The sequence below is a fragment of the Phoxinus phoxinus genome (genome assembly GCF_949152265.1).
Source record: "Phoxinus phoxinus genome assembly, chromosome: 5".
NCBI lineage: Eukaryota > Metazoa > Chordata > Actinopteri > Cypriniformes > Leuciscidae > Phoxinus > Phoxinus phoxinus.
Window position 1 is genome coordinate 14,656,542 of NC_136880.1, and position 18,919 is coordinate 14,675,460.

Sequence of the window (18,919 nt, forward strand, 5' to 3'; positions counted from 1 at the left end):
ACACTTTGGCCAGATATTTGCCTGCTCTGGCTGATGAAACATTAGAAGTAGTCTATGAGAATCTAATATTAAAGTTACAGGACACTTTGGCCATACAAATGTTAAATTGGTCAATTTTGCACTACTGTATGGCTGATGAAACATCAGAAGGAGTCTAAAAGTATGTTAAAAATGTAAAAGTTCAAGGATTCTTTGGCTTAAAGCTTTCATTAGGTCAAATTTGAACTAACCCCCTGCGCAAAGTTACCTCCAGATGACGTAGTTTCAACGGTGTGCTTGTCCGTCCTATGTCGGTATCAGGAGGGTGCAGACTGTGACGCCAGACAACGTATTTTTCCGACATCTACCGCACGTCTAATGTTGACATCCGTGGGACCTCCATGTAAGGGTTATTTATAGTCCAAATGTGGTCGTTTGTGGACGTCTTTTCAACATCAAATTTAGACAAAACTGAAAAACTGTAGTCCCATGTTTCAAAAGGATGGAGGACATGTTTTCTGTACCATTGTATTTAAATGTATGCATATGCTTTTTATCCAAAGTAACTAAGATTGCATTACACATTAATATTCCTATCAGTTCTTGCTTTCCCTGGGAATCGAGCCCATGATCTTGCGTTGCAAGCACCAATGCTCGCTCTACTGTTTGAGCTACAGGAAAACTATATTAAATTGTGTCTCCAGTTATCACCTGCTGCTGAGACAATCAAATTACGTTTTTGGAAAACTATCTTAAATAATTATTAATAATCTGTATTCATATGTATTAATCATGTTGATAACAACAATGTTGATATTTGTAAATAAAAAAATATGATATATTAATCATGTAAATTTCCTGCACCTGTCATAGACGTCCAAATGACGTCCGAAAAATTACAGATTTCAAAGGTCAAATGTTAAATGTCAATATGACGTCCAAGTTGGGTCATGGTTGGACGTCCAAATTGTGGACCTAGTTTGGACGTTGAATAGATGTCCAGAATTGGTCATGGACCGACGGACCCAATATAGACATGATCTACACGTCTATCTGACATCCAATGTTTAGTGGGCTAGATCATGTCAATTTCCTTCACCTGTCTTAGACGTCCACATAACATCAGAAAATTACCTATTCCGGCGTTCAAATATTGAACATTATATTGACGTCCAGGTGGGGTCATGGTTAGATGTCCAAATAGCAGACCTAGATTGCACGTTGCATAAAGGTCAAAAATTGGTCTTAGACCGACTGACGTAATATAGACATGATCTGCCTGTCCAATAGACGTCTGATGCTTAGTGGGAACAGTCTCTCCGATTTAACATTAGAGGAGACTAAGGCTACGTTCACACTTAGCGTCTTTTTTGACAAAAAAAAGTTAACAACGGCGTTTTTTTAGCAAAAAAAAAAAAAAAACGCTGCGCGTTCGGTTACAAATAGCAGCCGAGCGCGTCTTTTGTTGCTATAACAACAGCTGCAACAGTAGTGTGCCCACACAGCCTCTTTGTGATGTATGTTATGATAGAGTTGTGTACTCATATCAAACAGCTCCTTGTGCTCCGAAACAAGGACGATTAGTTTTTCTACCGGCACCGTGTCCATTTTTCTTGTTGTTATGGAAACGACAGGTCTCGCTACTCGCTTGTCATTGGTCAGCTGTCAAAAAGGCGCTTGACGTAGGGCGTTCTTTTCAGAAAAGTTAAACTTTTTTCAACTTTAAAAGACGCTCTGAGCTGCAGAAAAAGACGCCGCGGGGTCGTTTAAAAAAGCGCTCAGGACTTTTTTGAAAAAACGGTTTACTCCATAGGGTTCTAATGTAGAACAGACGCTGGCAGTTTGAAAAAAGACGCTAAGTGTGAACATAGCCTAAGAGCATGTATAAAATGTTCAAGATCAAAGACACTTTGGCCAGAAATATGTTCTTTTGTTTAAATATAGATAACTATTTGGTCGATGTAACATTATCGGTCGATTATCGGTCGATTGTGTGTGCAATGCAAAGCAACACAACATGCTATGTGTTCACATTGCAATGCAACGCATAGATGTTATGCCCTATCTCTTCAATGCACAACTGAATAAGAAAGATATTTTATGCAATGCATTGAAACAAGTGCATATCTTTGATGTAATTTTGCAATGCATATCTTTTTAAGATAGATCGTGTGTGCAATGCAGAGCAACACAACATGCTATGTGTTCAAATTGCAACGCAACGGACGTCATAGATGTTATGCCTTATCTCTTCAATGCACAACTAAATAAGAAAGATATTTTATGCAATGCATTGAAACAAGTGCATATCTTTGATGTTATATTTCAATGCATATCTTTTTAAGATAGATTGTGTGTGCAATGCAAAGCAACACAACATGCTATGTGTTCACATTGCAATGCAACGCATAGATGTTATGCCCTATCTCTTCAATGCACAACTGAATAAGAAATATATTTTATGCAATGCATTGAAACAAGTGCATATCTTTGATGTTATTTTGCAATGCATATCTTTTTAAGATAGATCGTGTGTGCAATTGAAAGCAAAACAACATGTGTTCAAATACGGAAACGCGCTGCAATTAAAGAAACGCGCTGCAATTACAGAAACGCGCTGCAAAAGTTCACAACACAACGGAAATGTTTCGAGGGGAACCAAATAAGTGACGAACCCGGTAGGGACATGCTTATAAGACCTTAATAAGACCTCATCAGTGGTGTTGTCGTCTGTCCATGACCTGAAAGGTGAGTTATTTTTTACTTTATTTAAAAATCCTGATCATATAATTCATTGGCCCTTTAGATAGTATTAGCCTAAATTATCTGAAATACACAATTAACTGTGAAACGTTATGTTAATGTTACAGGAGTTACTCAGTTAATTGGGAACAAAACAGTAAAACTAGACCTATAGGTTTAGCTGACAGCTAATATGAAATTAAATTTATTTTATTATCTTTTTCTTATCAGTTAACAATTAATAACCTTAACTGGCATTGCTTAAAGTAATTAAACTCTGATTGGAGGATAGTAATACAAGTTATAATTTTATGAAACTAACAAAGAACTTTGAGCATAAAATTTAGACAAAATAGCCCATTTCTTATGAGTGTTGAGCTATATTTACATTTCAGTGAGAATAAGTGTTGAATAACTTTTGTGTATGTTGGGGTAATCATCATAAGCATTTCTCTTACTGTATATCTGTGTTTTTCCTTCCAAGTAAAAATGAATGCTATAAAAAGGTATAGGCTATATCAGTGGCATTAATTTTCTTAGTTACATCATGTTGATATCGTTTTGCACTAAGCAGTCACATTGTTCCTCTTCCAGGTTATGTATTGTCCATATTGTTGACTTGAATTGGCTGGATATATTGGGTGCTTTTGTGGATGCATGGCAGCACAGGGTGCCAAACGTTTGCCATTAATGAAAATAACGGTAAAACCCCATGAACTGAAGTAACATGTTTACACAGCAACATGAAAAAAGAACATTGACCATACAGTACTATAAAATGTTTAAACCGTAATCTGAAATAACATATTTTGTATAATTGCAAATACATGCATAGACCATTAAATGTAATGGCATTATTTGACTGTAAGTTCACGTAACATGTTTAAACCTTATTTAATAAAACATGTTTTAACTGTAAATGTAAAAACATGGTGTAGCAGTTGTTTAACTAAAGATGATTTGAATGTAGATATAAATTACATGTTGACACCATTACTTCATAAAGCATGTTTTGACTGTAAACTGAAATCATGTTTTAATCATTATTTAACAGAGTTTGACTGTAAATTTAAATAACATGTGTTGACCGTTATTTGAAATACCATGTGTTGACCGTTATTTGAAAAAATTAACTGTGATGGACCATAATTTTGAAAGGCATGTACAGCATTTTGATTTTGATTATGGCTTACAGATAATTTTATATGTAGTTCATGAAATGTAGCCTATGTTATATGTCACACAAAAAGTAATTAGAGAAAATCATTTGTATTTTTCCCTCTTTATTTGCTTCTGTTACAGTAGTTTCCTTTGTAAATAACAACAATATTAAAAACTTTGAACAGTGCTACAGTACCATCATCTGAACATTGCTTATATGCTTAAAATACAACATTGACAATTCAAATTGATTTCATTATTGCATCTTCCACAAACTACACTTCGAACCGAATGGTCTCCAATTCAATCTCCATGTTGATGCCTTTAAAAAATAAGAGAGACAATGATTATATATCATACATCACATATCTATATTCATTATCATGTCTGAGCATGTTACTCTTTTTAGATGTTCTTGCATTTCTTACTTAAAAAAATATTTGTTCATTAAATATGTAATGCACTTACAAATTTTATGATGGTCCACGACACCTTACTTCTTCAAACAGTTTAGTGATGTGACCTCACACACTGACAAGGCCAAGGGTGCACTGCAACAGCAGAAACAACGTAAATACAGTAACACTTGTTGATTACAATTTTATATTTAATATTACATGCCAGCATATTTACCCAGTATGATGACCTCACAATGTCGCAGGAAATTTCCCCTTTTGCTTTCTATGGTAAAGGTTTTTTGGTGTGCGTTTCTGCATTGTTTTGACCTTTCTGGTCAAAAATTGGAAGCGACTTTGTTAAGAGAAAACGTGACTGTTTGAAAACTTTGTGTGTAAACGTGACCGTTTAGGCAACATATTCTGCTGTATGAATACAATATATATAACAGAATGACAACAAAACAAGCATGAACCTCGATGTCGAGTGGTGAATGGTAAGTGTTTAAAAAAATCTGTTGACGTATCATCCAACGTAATTGAAAAGTGAATTGGCAACAGGTGAATACAATTACAATGGCTAATCACATACGTTTGTAAATCTTATTCTTAATGTTTGATGCAGGTGATGTTGATGAAGTTGCATTAAAAAGTACTAAATAGGTTTCAGAATTGTGTTGTTGATGTTTTAGAACATTGCTTTCACAATCATTTAAGAACACTCATATGCATGGACAACGGATTTCATCTGAGGTGTGTTACCTTTAACCATATGGATGATGATGTATTTGTGCAAATTTTGTGATTGCTCTCTGAAGACAGTTAAAGGATATGTTAATCATCAAATCTTACACAGACATGAAGCAAATGCTCAATTTCCATGTTGCTTCCCAGAATGCAAATGTAAATTCTCAAAATACAATGCTCTCAAAGCTCATGTTTATCGCCATCACAAAAGGCCACATACTCATTTTGATGATTCGACGGGCACGTTTGTTTGCAACAAAACAGACTGTCAACAACAATTTACAGACATGAACAATGTCCTTTCTCATCTCAGGTCACATTTAGCCAAGGGAGAGGTGGTGTGTTGTCCTTTTGAAAAATGTGACAAAAATTTCAGTTTAAGATCAAGTTTCACTGCCCATGTTTCACGAAAGCACAGGACTTCTACATTTGCACAATTACGGATTATGGATACCGGTACTTTATCTGAGCAACCTTCTTCAGCATTTTTTGATGTTACTGAGGATGAGGTTGATGAAAGTGAATTCACAGACTCACTGACGAAATGTAACGCAAAGTCATTGTATATGAAAAATCTCTGCCTGTTTTATATGCAGCTACAAGCCAAATACCTGGTGCCATCGTCAACCATTCAGATGATTGTGGAGGAATTCAGTGGTTTAAATTATATCTGTCATCAGTACACACAGAAGATGTTCAAGGAAATGCTCAAGTCAAAAACGGCCCTCTCACAATGTGATATTGAATCTGTGGTGCAGACTTTGCAAGGCCAAGATTTACATTCAGCTTGTAATTCATTACTTTCCACAGAATACCAAAGAAGACAGTATTATCAGAAAAATTTTTCGTACGTGCATCCACAAAGTATGTGTCTTGGTCGTGATGAGAACCGAAACCAACGTTATGCACATTATATTCCATTGAAGAACACTTTAAAAACCATGTTAATGGACCCAGTGGTGTGGGAGCAATGTGCCAAACATCAGCATGTACACTCTTCTGTGTTCTCTGACATCTGTGATGGCTCTGTATTCAAATCCAATGACTTGTTTAAGCAGCCTGAGATTACAATCCAGTTTATCTTGTACCAGGATGCCTTTGAGATTGTGAATCCCCTTGGGTCAGCAAAAAAAAGACACAAAATGATTGGAGTGTATTTTACACTTGGCAACTTTGAACCCTTTTACAGATCATGCATTGATAACATTCAGTTATCACTTTTGTGTTATGAGAGAGACTTTAACTATTTTGGTCAAACCAAGATTTTTGCTAAATTGTTGGCAGATGTCAAAGAACTTGAAGAGCATGGATTTGTGACATCTTCAGGTGACATAGTACGTGCAACAATAGTGGCTATTATCGGTGATAATTTGGGATCCCACTGCATCGGTGGTTACTCACAGAACTTCAGTACTGCCAAGCATTGCTGTAGGTATTGCTTGGTATCTCGCAGTGAACTTCAGAATGTGTGTGTAGACTTTCCCAATCGCACAGTTGACTCCTATAAGGCGGCAGTGGAAACTCTAAGGACGACCGAAGAAAATGTTGTAAATGGGTTGAAGTTTGACTCCATTTTCAACTCTCTCAAATATTTTCATGTTGCTCAGCCTGGCCTTCCCCCATGCCTTGGCCACGACTTGTTTGAAGGCGTTGTAGCTATTGATCTTGCCATTTTCTTGAAATACTTTGTAAAAAGGAAGTGGTTTTCATATACACAGCTGAACAGGAGACTTGCACAATTCAAATATCTGGATTCTGATGCTGGTTCTGCCCCCTCCCAGATATGTGAAAAAGGCAGAAAGTTAGGTGGTCAAGCAGCTGAGAACTGGTGTCTCCTCAGATTTCTTCCTGTCATAATTGGAGACCGAGTAGAGTCACAAGACCCTGTATGGCAACTGACTGTTAAGTTGAAAGAACTGGTTGAGCTAGTGTGTGCTCCCAAGATTACCACTGCACAGATTGCATATCTCAATGTCTTAATACCAGAATATCTGGAAACAAGAAAGGAGCTGTTTCCTGGTGAAAATTTGAAACCAAAACATCATTACATGCTTCACTATACGTCACTCATTTTAAGTCTTGGACCTCGTTTATGGTCAATGAGATTTGAAAGCAAACATTCCTACTTCAAAAGAACTGTGAGAAGAACACAGAACTTCAAAAATGTATGCAAGACATTGTGTCACAACCATCAACTTCTTCAAGCATATCTTCACTCACGGTCATTTTTTCCTCCAAAGCTAAAGAGTGTTGACTTGGCCACATACTCTCCTCATTTGTACAGTGATGCTGTGTGCAAAGCTGTTGAGACAAGCTTGCTTAATGAACCAGACTTTGTTTCAACACGGGTAGAATACAAGGGTACCCTGTACAGGAAAGGAAACTTAATTTGCCTTAAATGTGAAGAGGAGTATTCTATTTTACAGTTTGGACAGATTGAGCTGATTTTCGTGAAAGATGATGAGGTGACTTTCCTTGTGACTCCACGCCCCTCAGTGTATTTGCATGATTATGGACTTTATGAGATTTTGTCTGCAACAAAGGAATTCATTTGTGTAAATGCTGAGGAATGTCTGGATTATTATCCCTTAAATGAGTACAGTTTTATGGGACTGAAGGTCATTACTCTGAAGCACAGCATTGCTCATCTGTAAAAAGGATCAACTGTCCTCTCCCAACAGAAATGGATGCATTGTTGATTCTTATTGAGAATGTGTTCCCAAACCCTATCACTTCAAAGCTAGCCATAGAGGGTTTCAACAGCCTAGGTGTGGAGACCATAGATGACCTAAAGTTTTTGAAAGAAGATGATCTACGTGGCTTTCTGAGACCGATTGAAGCTAGAAAACTAATAGCCCAAATCCCAAGTAAGTTTTCAAATCAATCGTTGTTTTTACATATACACTAGTCAACATTTGAAGCGGATCAAAAAGTTAATTAAGTTCATTAAGTTCACAAGAACAGGTATTGGTTTTAAGACGACTATTATGAAAGGTTTGATCCACTTTAAATTTTGACTTGTGTACATACAATTAGATGAACTGGAAAAACAACACGCCAGTCTCTTTCATTCTGTACTTTGTTAGCTGTACTCTTTACTTGTATTACAGTATGTCAATGTGTTTCTTGTTTCTGCCGTATGGTTTTTAAAGCAGTTTTTTGTTCATGCCATGTAGATATTGCTTCGACTCTGCAAAACACTGCCAATGATGTGTCTGCTGAATACACTTCTGATGCATCAGGTTCACCTGCTCCTGGATGCTCAATTTCACCATCCTGCTCTTCAAGAAGACGTGAGTAAAATGCTGATACAACATTAAACAATGCACAAACATTTTGAAAGCAAAACATGTAATTTGTCAATTCTTGTAATTCATATACAGAGAATTTGCAATGTGAGCATGCCCAGCCTTTAGCACGCCTGGCAAACAAATTGTGCCACACGTACAGTTCACAGAGCGATATATGTGTATATGTATACAAATCTGCAGATTTATTGTACACTAGTCAATATTTGAAGAGTTTTGGGCATTGGTTTTAAGACCACTATTATGAAAGGTTTTGATCCTCTTAAAATTGACTAGAGTAGTTTGATGGTACAAATCAAACTGTGATGGCACGGGGCCTCAAAACACTGATTTTGGAAATTGCATACATTGTGATCCGTACATGTGCCACTGTGGTGATTTACCTGGTGCATGAATGGCCAAAACGTCTCCAGTTGAGTCCGCAGCTTATGCCAGCAGAGAGTGAAGACTGTTGTGCATTGTTCAGAGCAACTACAGGGCCACAGTGCAGCAAATCACCAGCAACACGTTAAATATGCCCATTTCATGCTCGTGATTTGTTGCACTCTGGTCCTGCAGTCCCTGTGAAAAATGCACAACAGTCTCCCCTCTGACAATAATGCACTGCGGACATAAAACAAGTCTGTGCACCACTTTAAATGCATACTCTATATAGTGGCACATGAACAACCCACAAAGCCCAATGCCGTCTCTGTTTGTCCGTTATTAAACTTCAATAAATCTGCAGCTTGGGAATAGGCAATTTTGCCAAAAAATTACAGCTGCATGAAAAGTGTTCATCCTGTAACCTGTGGACATTGGTTTATCTTCTAGGTGACAGTAGCTGTGAAACTTCGTTTTATGACCATGACTGGCATTATAGTTTTGATGTTCCATGGCAAAAAATGCCAGCAAGTTTTATGGAAAAGTTGCAAAATGGCGAAAGGCCAAGTTACTCTGAGAGAAGACAGTTGGTCCGCATTGTTGCTTCTGAGATCCTGGAAGTCAGCAAATGTCCAGCAAAAAAACATGTATCAGAAATAGCCCGACAAATGGTGATTGCATACCCAAAGTCTTTCAGAGATGAGATTAATTCCCAGGTTGTAGGAAGTGGATATGATTCTCTCCTCAAACAACTGGTGTGTAGAATTGACAATTTTAAAAGAGCAAAAGCTATTAGTACACCACTTTGTGGTACTCTAGAAGTATCAACAAAGAAGCGAAAATTGTTATATGGTTGTAGAAATTCTGATCCACAACTGCTAGTTGGAAAAGAAAGAGAAGTTGCTTGTAATGTTTCAAAATAATGAAAGCGATGTAAAGACCATCTATGACTTAATGACTTCTACTTACACCTCTCAAAGAAACAACATCCAATCTGGAAAGGAAACTAAAGATTTGCTTGATGAGTGGCCATATCTTTTTCAGCCAGCAGGAATGAAAGCACACTTTAAAGAGCTCACTGGCATTGACATAAACAACAACAGCTTTGAAGAATCTGCTTCCTGTAAGTTCAGAAGAATATTGGACTACTTTCAATTTCAGTGCACAGAAAGAGCAAGCAGAGCAGGGAGAATCCTCACAAAGTATAGAGCTGGAGGGGATCATGTTTGTGGGGCAGTAATGTTGCTGCTAACCCATTTCAAAAATGACCAAGACCACTTTCTTGTGATGGTAGAAGACACCTCTGTTCCAAGTGATATATGCTCAGAACAGCTTCCAGCAACACCATGTATAGTAGTGTGTGGTGAGTATTATTTACTATGATCTTGCAACACAATAATTCCTGGTTTCGGGTGACCAGAACTCACATTCTGTTAAATATTATGTCTTACTGATTGTGTGTTTGTTCAAAGGAGAGAACCCATTGACAGCCAGTGTGTACATGGTAGCAGTAGACCAGATGATTGTAAATGACCATATCTTGAGTTTTACAGAAGCCCTGTATCTGATGTTCTGTCTTTACTATATATTGAACATCAGTTACCCTGTAGAACTGGGAGCCACACTAGAATTCTTGCAAAGGTAATTCATAGACTGCATTCCTTTGGTTAAGAAGCATACAACAATTATTTAAGGATATTGTTTGTGTTGTGTTTTAAAGGTGCATCTTTAGGATAAATCCTCATAAAGGTACCAAGGTGGAAAAGAGAGAGAAAAAGAGAGCGTACTCTGTCAACCCCAGAGTATTGAGTCTGACGTCAAAAATTGCTGCATTTGACTGGGGAGAGTAAAAGGTATAGAAGCTCTGTTGTCTTGTATAGTAGTGGTAAACTTCATCATCTGTGTTTATCATTCATCGATGATAAAGTGCACCAAGGACAAATTAATTTTTATAATTAACTCCAATAAATGTGATGTAATTGTCTGTGGCCAAAACCGAGAGTATTTGGTTAAGGCTTGTTGCTGTTTCTGCTCTTCTTTTGATTTGGGTTTTAATTATAACTGTTTGTGTCCCCACAGATGTGGTCTTTCAGAAGATTGACATTTCGCTGAAGAACAGGACAGACCGACTTTTTGTACTTCAGTGCAGCGCTTTGTTGGATTTAATTTACATTTATTTATTTGATTATTTGATTGATTGATTTATTTCATTTTATTATTTGATAATATTAGCACATTTTAAGTTAGATGCTTGCTATTTACCTTTAATGTGAGGAAAATTAAAATCTGTCTTGTACTCTCAGGTTGAAATAAATAAATTTGTTCTGCTAACCACAAAGAAAGTTATTTTGACTAATGTTTGTAACCAAACAGTTTAGTGACAACTTTGACTTCCATGGTATTTTTTTCAACTATGCGCTTAAGTCATGACTCATGACGTAAGGAATACTGTGTCTGGGTTTAACCCTCCAATTGATTTCGGGATACGATTTTTAATTAGCCGTTTATGAGCACCATTTATTTCTCACCCATTTAGGCAACACCTTTATAAACTGCTGCAGTCTCCCGGCTCTCAAAATCACAGACATATCCAATAGTGCGGTAGAGATATGGTTCATAGTTGTGGCTCCCTGGGCAGCCCTGAGATGGTGCCAGGGGGGCCCCAGTTGTATGACATTTTATAAAATAAATAGTTTGAGAACCACTGGCTTATAGATTTGGCTTTTTTTGTGATAAAAAAAAAAGCCATTTATTTGCAATGAAAATTTAGAAAATGTTTGAAAAGTGGAAACAAAGTGCTTTATTAAGAGAAGAGTTTATTAAAAATAAAGTATTTATTGGGTAGGCTTAGGGGTCGGTGTAGAAGGGCTTTTATTCTCACAACAATGTAGCATCCATTAAACAATTTGAATAAATATAATAATTTGCACTCTATGATAATTATTGGATCCTGTTAATCTACAAAAATACTAAGGTGCAACTGTCTGCCAATATAGATACACTGCAAAAAAAAAAAAAATGAACCTCTCCATGTCAAAATATTCTAGTGACTGGTCACATCTAAATTTTTAAATTGGCCCAAGTGAAATTCTGTAAAATAAATTGAATTAATTGTTGCAATAGTCTGTTAACATTGACTCAATGAGAAATAATATGTCAGACTAATTGAAAAATTTAGATGTTATCAGTTAGAACATTTTGACTTGGGGATGTAATTTTTTTACAGTGTAGCATCTAATTAGTATTTACACTTACTGCAAATTTGATAATTATATTTATTAAATGAAAATTATTTATACCTAATGTAAATAGCATTACGTAAAAATGCTGATATTGTCACTTAGTGAAAATAAAAATATATCTGTATTTGTCTTAGTGTAAATAGCATCTACAGCTGGTTATTTCGGATTTTGATATGAAAACATTGACAATTAGCCTTACCTTAACAATAAATGGTTTTCCAGAAGTGGTATAACAGGAGTGTGTGTTTGGATAAGGATACCAATAAGTGAAACGCATACTCGAAATGTGACCTCTTTAACCCATCCCAGTGAGTGGTGAACCCCGGAGCAGTTCGCAACCACAAACCACAATCACAACACACCGGCCGTGAGATTCGAACCGGTAACTTTGGGTTACAAGCCCGACTCTCTAACCACTAAGCCACAACTGCCCCCACAGAAATAAAACGGCAAAAAAACAAAAAGAAATATGATTTTATAAACAACACCAGTCCAGCTCCAGATCGCCTCTTTAACAAACGAACGATATGTAGGCCTATGACATGCATAAAAACAATAGTAGGCTAAACACTGACTATAAATCAAGGAAACAACATAGTACATTGTGTCGGGTCATTTGAAGTTTAGAAAAGATGCAAAATTTAACCTAATGTCTTCAGTGGCACAGGCACTAGTGTGGAAGCCTCGTTTATTTGATGCTTGTTTCAAAGTCCTTGGTTCGAATCTGTATTTTATACCTTTTGGTATCACAAATCACATCAAAAAGGCATTTGTTTTCAACAAAAATGAAGTAGAAATAAAGTGTCTAACGAGTGTTTAATAAAACACTTTATACTATTATTGCATCCTGTTAATGTACACAATTACTGAGATGCAAACAGAATCTGACAAAATATAGAATATAGCATCTAATTACTATTTACACTTATTGCAAACTATCGCGACGTTTACATGATGTAAATAGAATAGCTATTTGTTTTTAGTGTAAATCACAACTGTTGCTTTTTGCACTTAGCATAGTCCCTGGCTAATTCAACTGGAAAAATGTAGGCTATATTTGGTGTTAATGTATGCATTTTTAGTGGAATTTCACCATTCTGATGAAAATGTGATATGACTGTGAAATTCTACTGGTTTTCTCTGTAAAACTAAAACTCTGACCAAAAGATATACAGGAATGTTTTTTTAAGGACATGTCAGCATAACAATAGACAACAATTACTGTTATTTAAAGGAAAATGTCATTTTTTTGCAGTAACAAATTTAAATAGTTAAAAAACAGGGAAAATGTACATTAAATGTCAAAGTTAGCATTTTTATGGAATTTCACAGTTCTGATCAAAATGTCATTATACTGTTAAATTCTACCGTTTTTTTTCTGTAAAAATACATTTATTTTTTACAGTGTAGATGATCAGTAACAAAAGATGGAATAATGATAATTATCAACGTCAACAACATAATTAATAAAAAAAAAATTGCTTACCTTTACTGTTTTATTTGATTTCTTTTTACTTTTACTTGAGAATGTCTTCCTTTCAGTTTCTTTTACTTCTCTGTATTTCATAAACTGGAGAACAGTTGACTTAGCTGGAATGGCACATGCATCAGTCACTGAAACAAACACACACACACACACAATCAGAAAGAGAGAAAGAGACTAAATGTAGTTACTTTAGATGGACAGAACTAGATTGAAACCTCTGTAATATTACCTTTGGGCACAGTCATACGTGACACATGGCCATCACCTGCAGTTCTAGGGGCGTTCTCTATAAAGCTTACATCTCGCCCACAGGAACTACAAAATCTGGGCAAAGTCGGCAATTGAATGCCACAGAAAGGACAAAACATTTTTATCTGAAAAATAAAAATAAAAAATGAGTGGAATGAAGTTAGCATGATGTTTGCTTTTATCTGGTTTTAATCATTATTTTTTTTTATTTTTTTTTATTGCTAACAAGCATTGGTCAATATGAAGACACATTTTTAAAAATTCAGTCTGCATTAAGATCAATCTTGGTCAAATAGTTCATCTTACTTCCAAAACTCACTCAGACCAACAAAACACTTCATATTTGTCTCAAAATAAGCTAATTCAATCACTAGCAACTATTCTCATTCAGAAAACATGCAATTCATAACACACTGACCTAAAAAAAAAAACACTAACAACAGGGAGCATTACATAGATTTTATTTTTTTACGTTTTAATATTTTTTCCCACATAAATATTCATTATATAATAAGAATAAGATCGTATTTCACTTTACTGACTGTATTACAGCATACGAATAAATGCAGAAGTTGTAAACATAAAATGTAAAAAAATAAAATAGAAACCGTATTTAAGCATTGCAGAATTTACTTTCGTGAGCCTTGATGTTTAGTTGCGAAAGTAATTAGCCTGCTTAAGTGCTTACTTTTCAAAGTTCACAGTTAATTGTGTATTTCAGATAATTTAGGCTAATACTATCTAAAGGGCCAATGAATTATATGATCAGGATTTTTAAATAAAGTAAAAAATAACTCACCTTTCAGGTCATGGACAGACGACAACACCACTGATGAGGTCTTATTAAGGTCTTATAAGCATGTCCCTACCGGGTTCGTCAATTATTTGGTTCCCCTCGAAACATTTCCATTGTGTTGTGAACTTTTGCAGCGCGTTTCTGTAATTGCAGCGCGTTTCTTTAATTGCAGCGCGTTTCCGTATTTGGCTGTGTTGTGAGTATTGGGACGCACGTTAGTTGTAAAACTGATGAAGATGTTTTCTTATTCGCTGGTGGGGTTTTTTCTATTTGCATGTGTTTTTTTTATTTGCATGTGTTTTTTTCTATTTGCATGTGTTTTTTTCTATTTGCATGTGTTTTTTTCTATTTGCATGTGTTTTCTTCAGTTGCAGCGCGTTGAGCTCTCTCGGCCACCGTAAGAAAGATATTTTATGCAATGCATTGAAACTAGTGCATATCTTTGATGTTATTTTTCAATGCATATCTTTTTAAGATAGATCGTGTGTGCAATGCAAAGCAACACAACATGCTGGGTTCACATTGCAATGCAACGCACGTCATAGATGTTATGCCTTATCTCTTCAATGCACAACTGAATAAGAAAGATATTTTATGCAATGCATTGAAACAAGTGCATATCTTTGATGTTATTTATCAATGCATATCTTTTTAAGTTAGATCGTGTGTGCAATGCAAACAAAACAACATGCTGTGTTCACATTGCAATGCAACGCACGTCATAGATGTTATGCCCTATCTCTTCAATGCACAACTTAATAAGAAAGATATTTTAAGCAATGCATTGAAACAAATGCATATCTTTGATGTAATTTTGCAATGCATATCTTTTTAAGATAGATCATGTGTGCAATGCAGAGCAACACAACATGCTATGTGTTCAAATTGCAATGCAACGGACGTCATAGATGTTATGCCTTATCTCTTCAATGCACAACTGAATAAGAAAGATATTAAATGCAATGTATTGAAACAAGTGCATATCTTTGATGTTATTTATCAATGCATATCTTTTTAAGTTAGATCGTGTGTGCAATTGAAAGCAAAACAACATGTGTTCACATTGCAATGCAACGCACGTCATAGATGTTATGCCTTATCTCTTCAATGCACAACTGAATAAGAAAGATATTTTATGCAATGCATTGAAACAAATGCATATCTTTGATGTAATTTTGCAATGCATATCTTTTTAAGATAGATCGTGTGTGCAATGCAGAGCAAACACAACATGCTATGTGTTCAAATTGCAATGCAACGCATGTCATAGATGTTATGCCTTATCTCTTCAATGCACAACTGAATAAGAAAGATATTTTATGCAATGCATTGAAACAAGTGCATATCTTTGATGTTATTTATCAATGCATATCTTTTTAAGTTAGATCGTGTGTGCAATTGAAAGCAAAACAACATGTGTTCACATTGCAATGCAACGCACATCATAGATGTTATGCCCTATCTCTTCAATGCACAACTTAATAAGAAAGATATTTTATGCAATGCATTGAAACAAATGCATATCTTTGATGTAATTTTGCAGTAACTCAATCGGTTGTGTAGTAAAGAGTAACATAAGACATTCACTTGTTTACGTGCATTGCATACAAGATCTAACTTCCCTTGTGCAGTGAAGAATTACACATGAAACTATATACGTATACACAAACCAACGTGTTTTATTGTGCATTAAATAAAACAACATAGAAGATATGCTGTTTCCTTGCATTCAAGAACTATCTTATTCCATTGTGCATTGAAAAGTAACACATCGTTTTGCATTGTATTGCAAAGACCAATACAATGAATGCAATGCTTTGAAGAGATAATGCACCACGGATTGTTACATCGTATATGCAATGCAATGCAACAGCACATAAGTTATTTACAATGCATAAAAGTCAATTATTTTATTCAATGCATTGAAACAAATCAATACAAGTGCATATCTTATAGGGTATTCCTACAATGCACAAGGTTTTAAGTTTGTGAACGCAATACAATGCAAAACGACATGTGTTGCTTTGCAATGCACAATGGAATAAGGTAGTTCTTGAATGCAATTGTATTGTTTGTAAGCAGTACATTGAAACAGCATATCTTCTATATTGTATTATTTAATGCACAATAGAACACGTTGGTTCGTGTATACAATTTCAAGAACCAGCTAGAAATTGCAAGACATTTTATTCTTTATTAAGTTACAACGTGTATGCAATGTAATGCATATATGCACATATGTTATTCGAACTGCAAATGTCTATACATAATCATAGTCTCCTTTAGATCTTTCATTAGCCAGCGTTAGCCTATTCACCTACCTAACATACATCTGGCCAAAGAGTCCTCGATCTTAAACTTTATGTGTACATGATCATTGACTCCTCGGATATTTCATCAGCCATACAGTACTCCAAATTTGACCTATTAAACATATTTCTGGCCAAAGTGTCCTGGAACTTAAATTTTACACACTAATAGACTCCTTCTGATGTTTCATCAGCCAGACTGTATCCATATTTGTCCTATTGAACATTTTTCTGGCCAAAGAGTAATCAAAGGCTAACATACTCATTCTCATAGCATTCTGATGTTATCTCGACCATACAGTAGTCCATTTTTGACCTACTAAACAAATTTCTGGCCAGAGTCCTCGGTCTTGAACTTTCTTTACATAGAGTGCCCTTCTGATGTTTCATCAGCCATATTTTTGGTCCAAATTGTCCTTTTGAAAATATATCTGGCCAAAGTGTCCTGGATCTTTATCTTTTTATGCATACTCTTAGACTTTTTGTACATGCTCATTGACTTCTTTGGATGTTTCATCAGCCATACAGTAGTCCAAATTTGACCTATTGGAACATATTTCTGGCCAAAGTGTCCTGGAACTTTGACTTTACATACTCATAAACTCCTTCTGATGTTTCATCAGCTAGACAGTAGTAATTATTTTCCCAATTGAATTTTTTTCTGGCCAAAGAGTCATCAAAGGCTATGCTATGCATTCTCATAGCCTTCTGATATTGTTACCTCTACCATACAATAGTCCATTTCATCAGTCATACAGTAGTCCAAATTTGACCCATTGAACATTTTTCTGGCCAAAGAGACCTCCGAGGGTCAATGAGCATGTAGAAAGTTCAAGTTCTTAGACTCTTTGGCCAGAATAAAATATGTTCAGTAGTAAAATATGGACAATTGTCTGGCTAATGTAATATATGAAGAAGTCAATGTATATGTATAGAAAGGCCAAAAACATGGTCCAAATTTGCGGGATGAAACATTAGAAGGAGACTATACTATCATACACCCGGCAAGCGCGACACAAGTGTTTTTTTGATAGTTTCAGTCCGACATAGTTATCATTTTTACGTCCTACGACACGTTGTTTAGACCATGCGCTTATATTGTTAAAATAGGGCCCTATATGTGTAGATAATTAAAGTGCCAGGACTAATTTGGCCAAAAATATGTTCAATGGGTGAAATTTTGACAATATATGGTTATTGTAACTTAAAAGAAGTCTACAAGAACGCATAGTAAGTTACCCTTGGATAACTTTTGGCCAGAAAAATGTTCAATAGGTTTTTATGGACTGCTGTCTGGCTGATGAAACTCCAGAAGGAGATCCCCTATCATACACCCGGCACAATGCAGTGCCAGGCGAGTGTTTTTTGCTAGTTTGAGAGTCAGTTATCATTTTCAAGTCATGCGCCACCTCATTGATTTATTTATTTGTTTATTTGTGTATTTATTTATTTATTTAGTTAGTTAGTTATTTAGTTAGTTAGTTAGTGTGATGATGGTAAAGATAAATTAGTTCCAGTTGGAGCAATTTTTCGAGTAATCAACTTAAACAATGTATGCTACAAATTATTTAGTTCTACCAGAAAGACTCGGGAGAATAATACTGTAACAATTAACAATTTATTAACAGCCCAGCAAGCAATATTATGATACAATGTTATTTGTCGTAGGTGCCGTCCGTAGCTCGCAATCCGAGGGTCCGGACTCTGCATTTCCTGCCTGAACACGAAGGCAGGGGCGCAGCCGACCCCCTGTGAGGTATGGGAAGGGAGGATGGAGGGGAAGTGACCATCCTGGTGGTGGTGGGGAGGATGGAGGGGAAGGGACCATCCTGGTGGTGGTGGGGAGGATGGAGGGGAAGGGACCATCCTGGTGGTGGTGGGGAAGGAACCATCCTGGTGGTGGTGGGGAAGGAACCATCCTGGTGGTGGTGGGGAGGATGGAGGGGAGTGAAAGCATCAGCATCTGCGAACTCAGACATGTGTAAGTACCCATCTTTTATACCACGAATATTAGAACATGATTGGACAGATGAGAAGGTAATGAGTGACGTAACAATTGAGTCTTCTCAGCAGAACTTATGGTAAAGCTTTCATTGACTGGAGAAAATCAGATTTTTTCTTAATATACACTGTCCAGGACCG

At 36.0% G+C, this 18,919-nt stretch overlaps 1 protein-coding gene across 1 annotated transcript; it reads left to right on the plus strand.

The window, feature by feature from the left end:
- The first annotated feature begins 7,602 nt into the window (after positions 1–7,602).
- LOC306998913 (uncharacterized protein) lies at positions 7,603–11,031 on the plus strand. The gene is made up of 7 exons (XM_079613316.1): positions 7,603–7,891; positions 8,201–8,317; positions 9,146–9,450; positions 9,676–10,058; positions 10,168–10,336; positions 10,416–10,548; positions 10,775–11,031. The coding sequence occupies exons 1-4, from the start codon at positions 7,708–7,710 to the stop codon at positions 9,703–9,705; spliced, it is 636 nt and encodes a 211-aa protein (XP_079469442.1). The 5' UTR covers positions 7,603–7,707; the 3' UTR covers positions 9,706–10,058; positions 10,168–10,336; positions 10,416–10,548; positions 10,775–11,031.
- Positions 11,032–18,919: the final 7,888 nt, after the last annotated feature.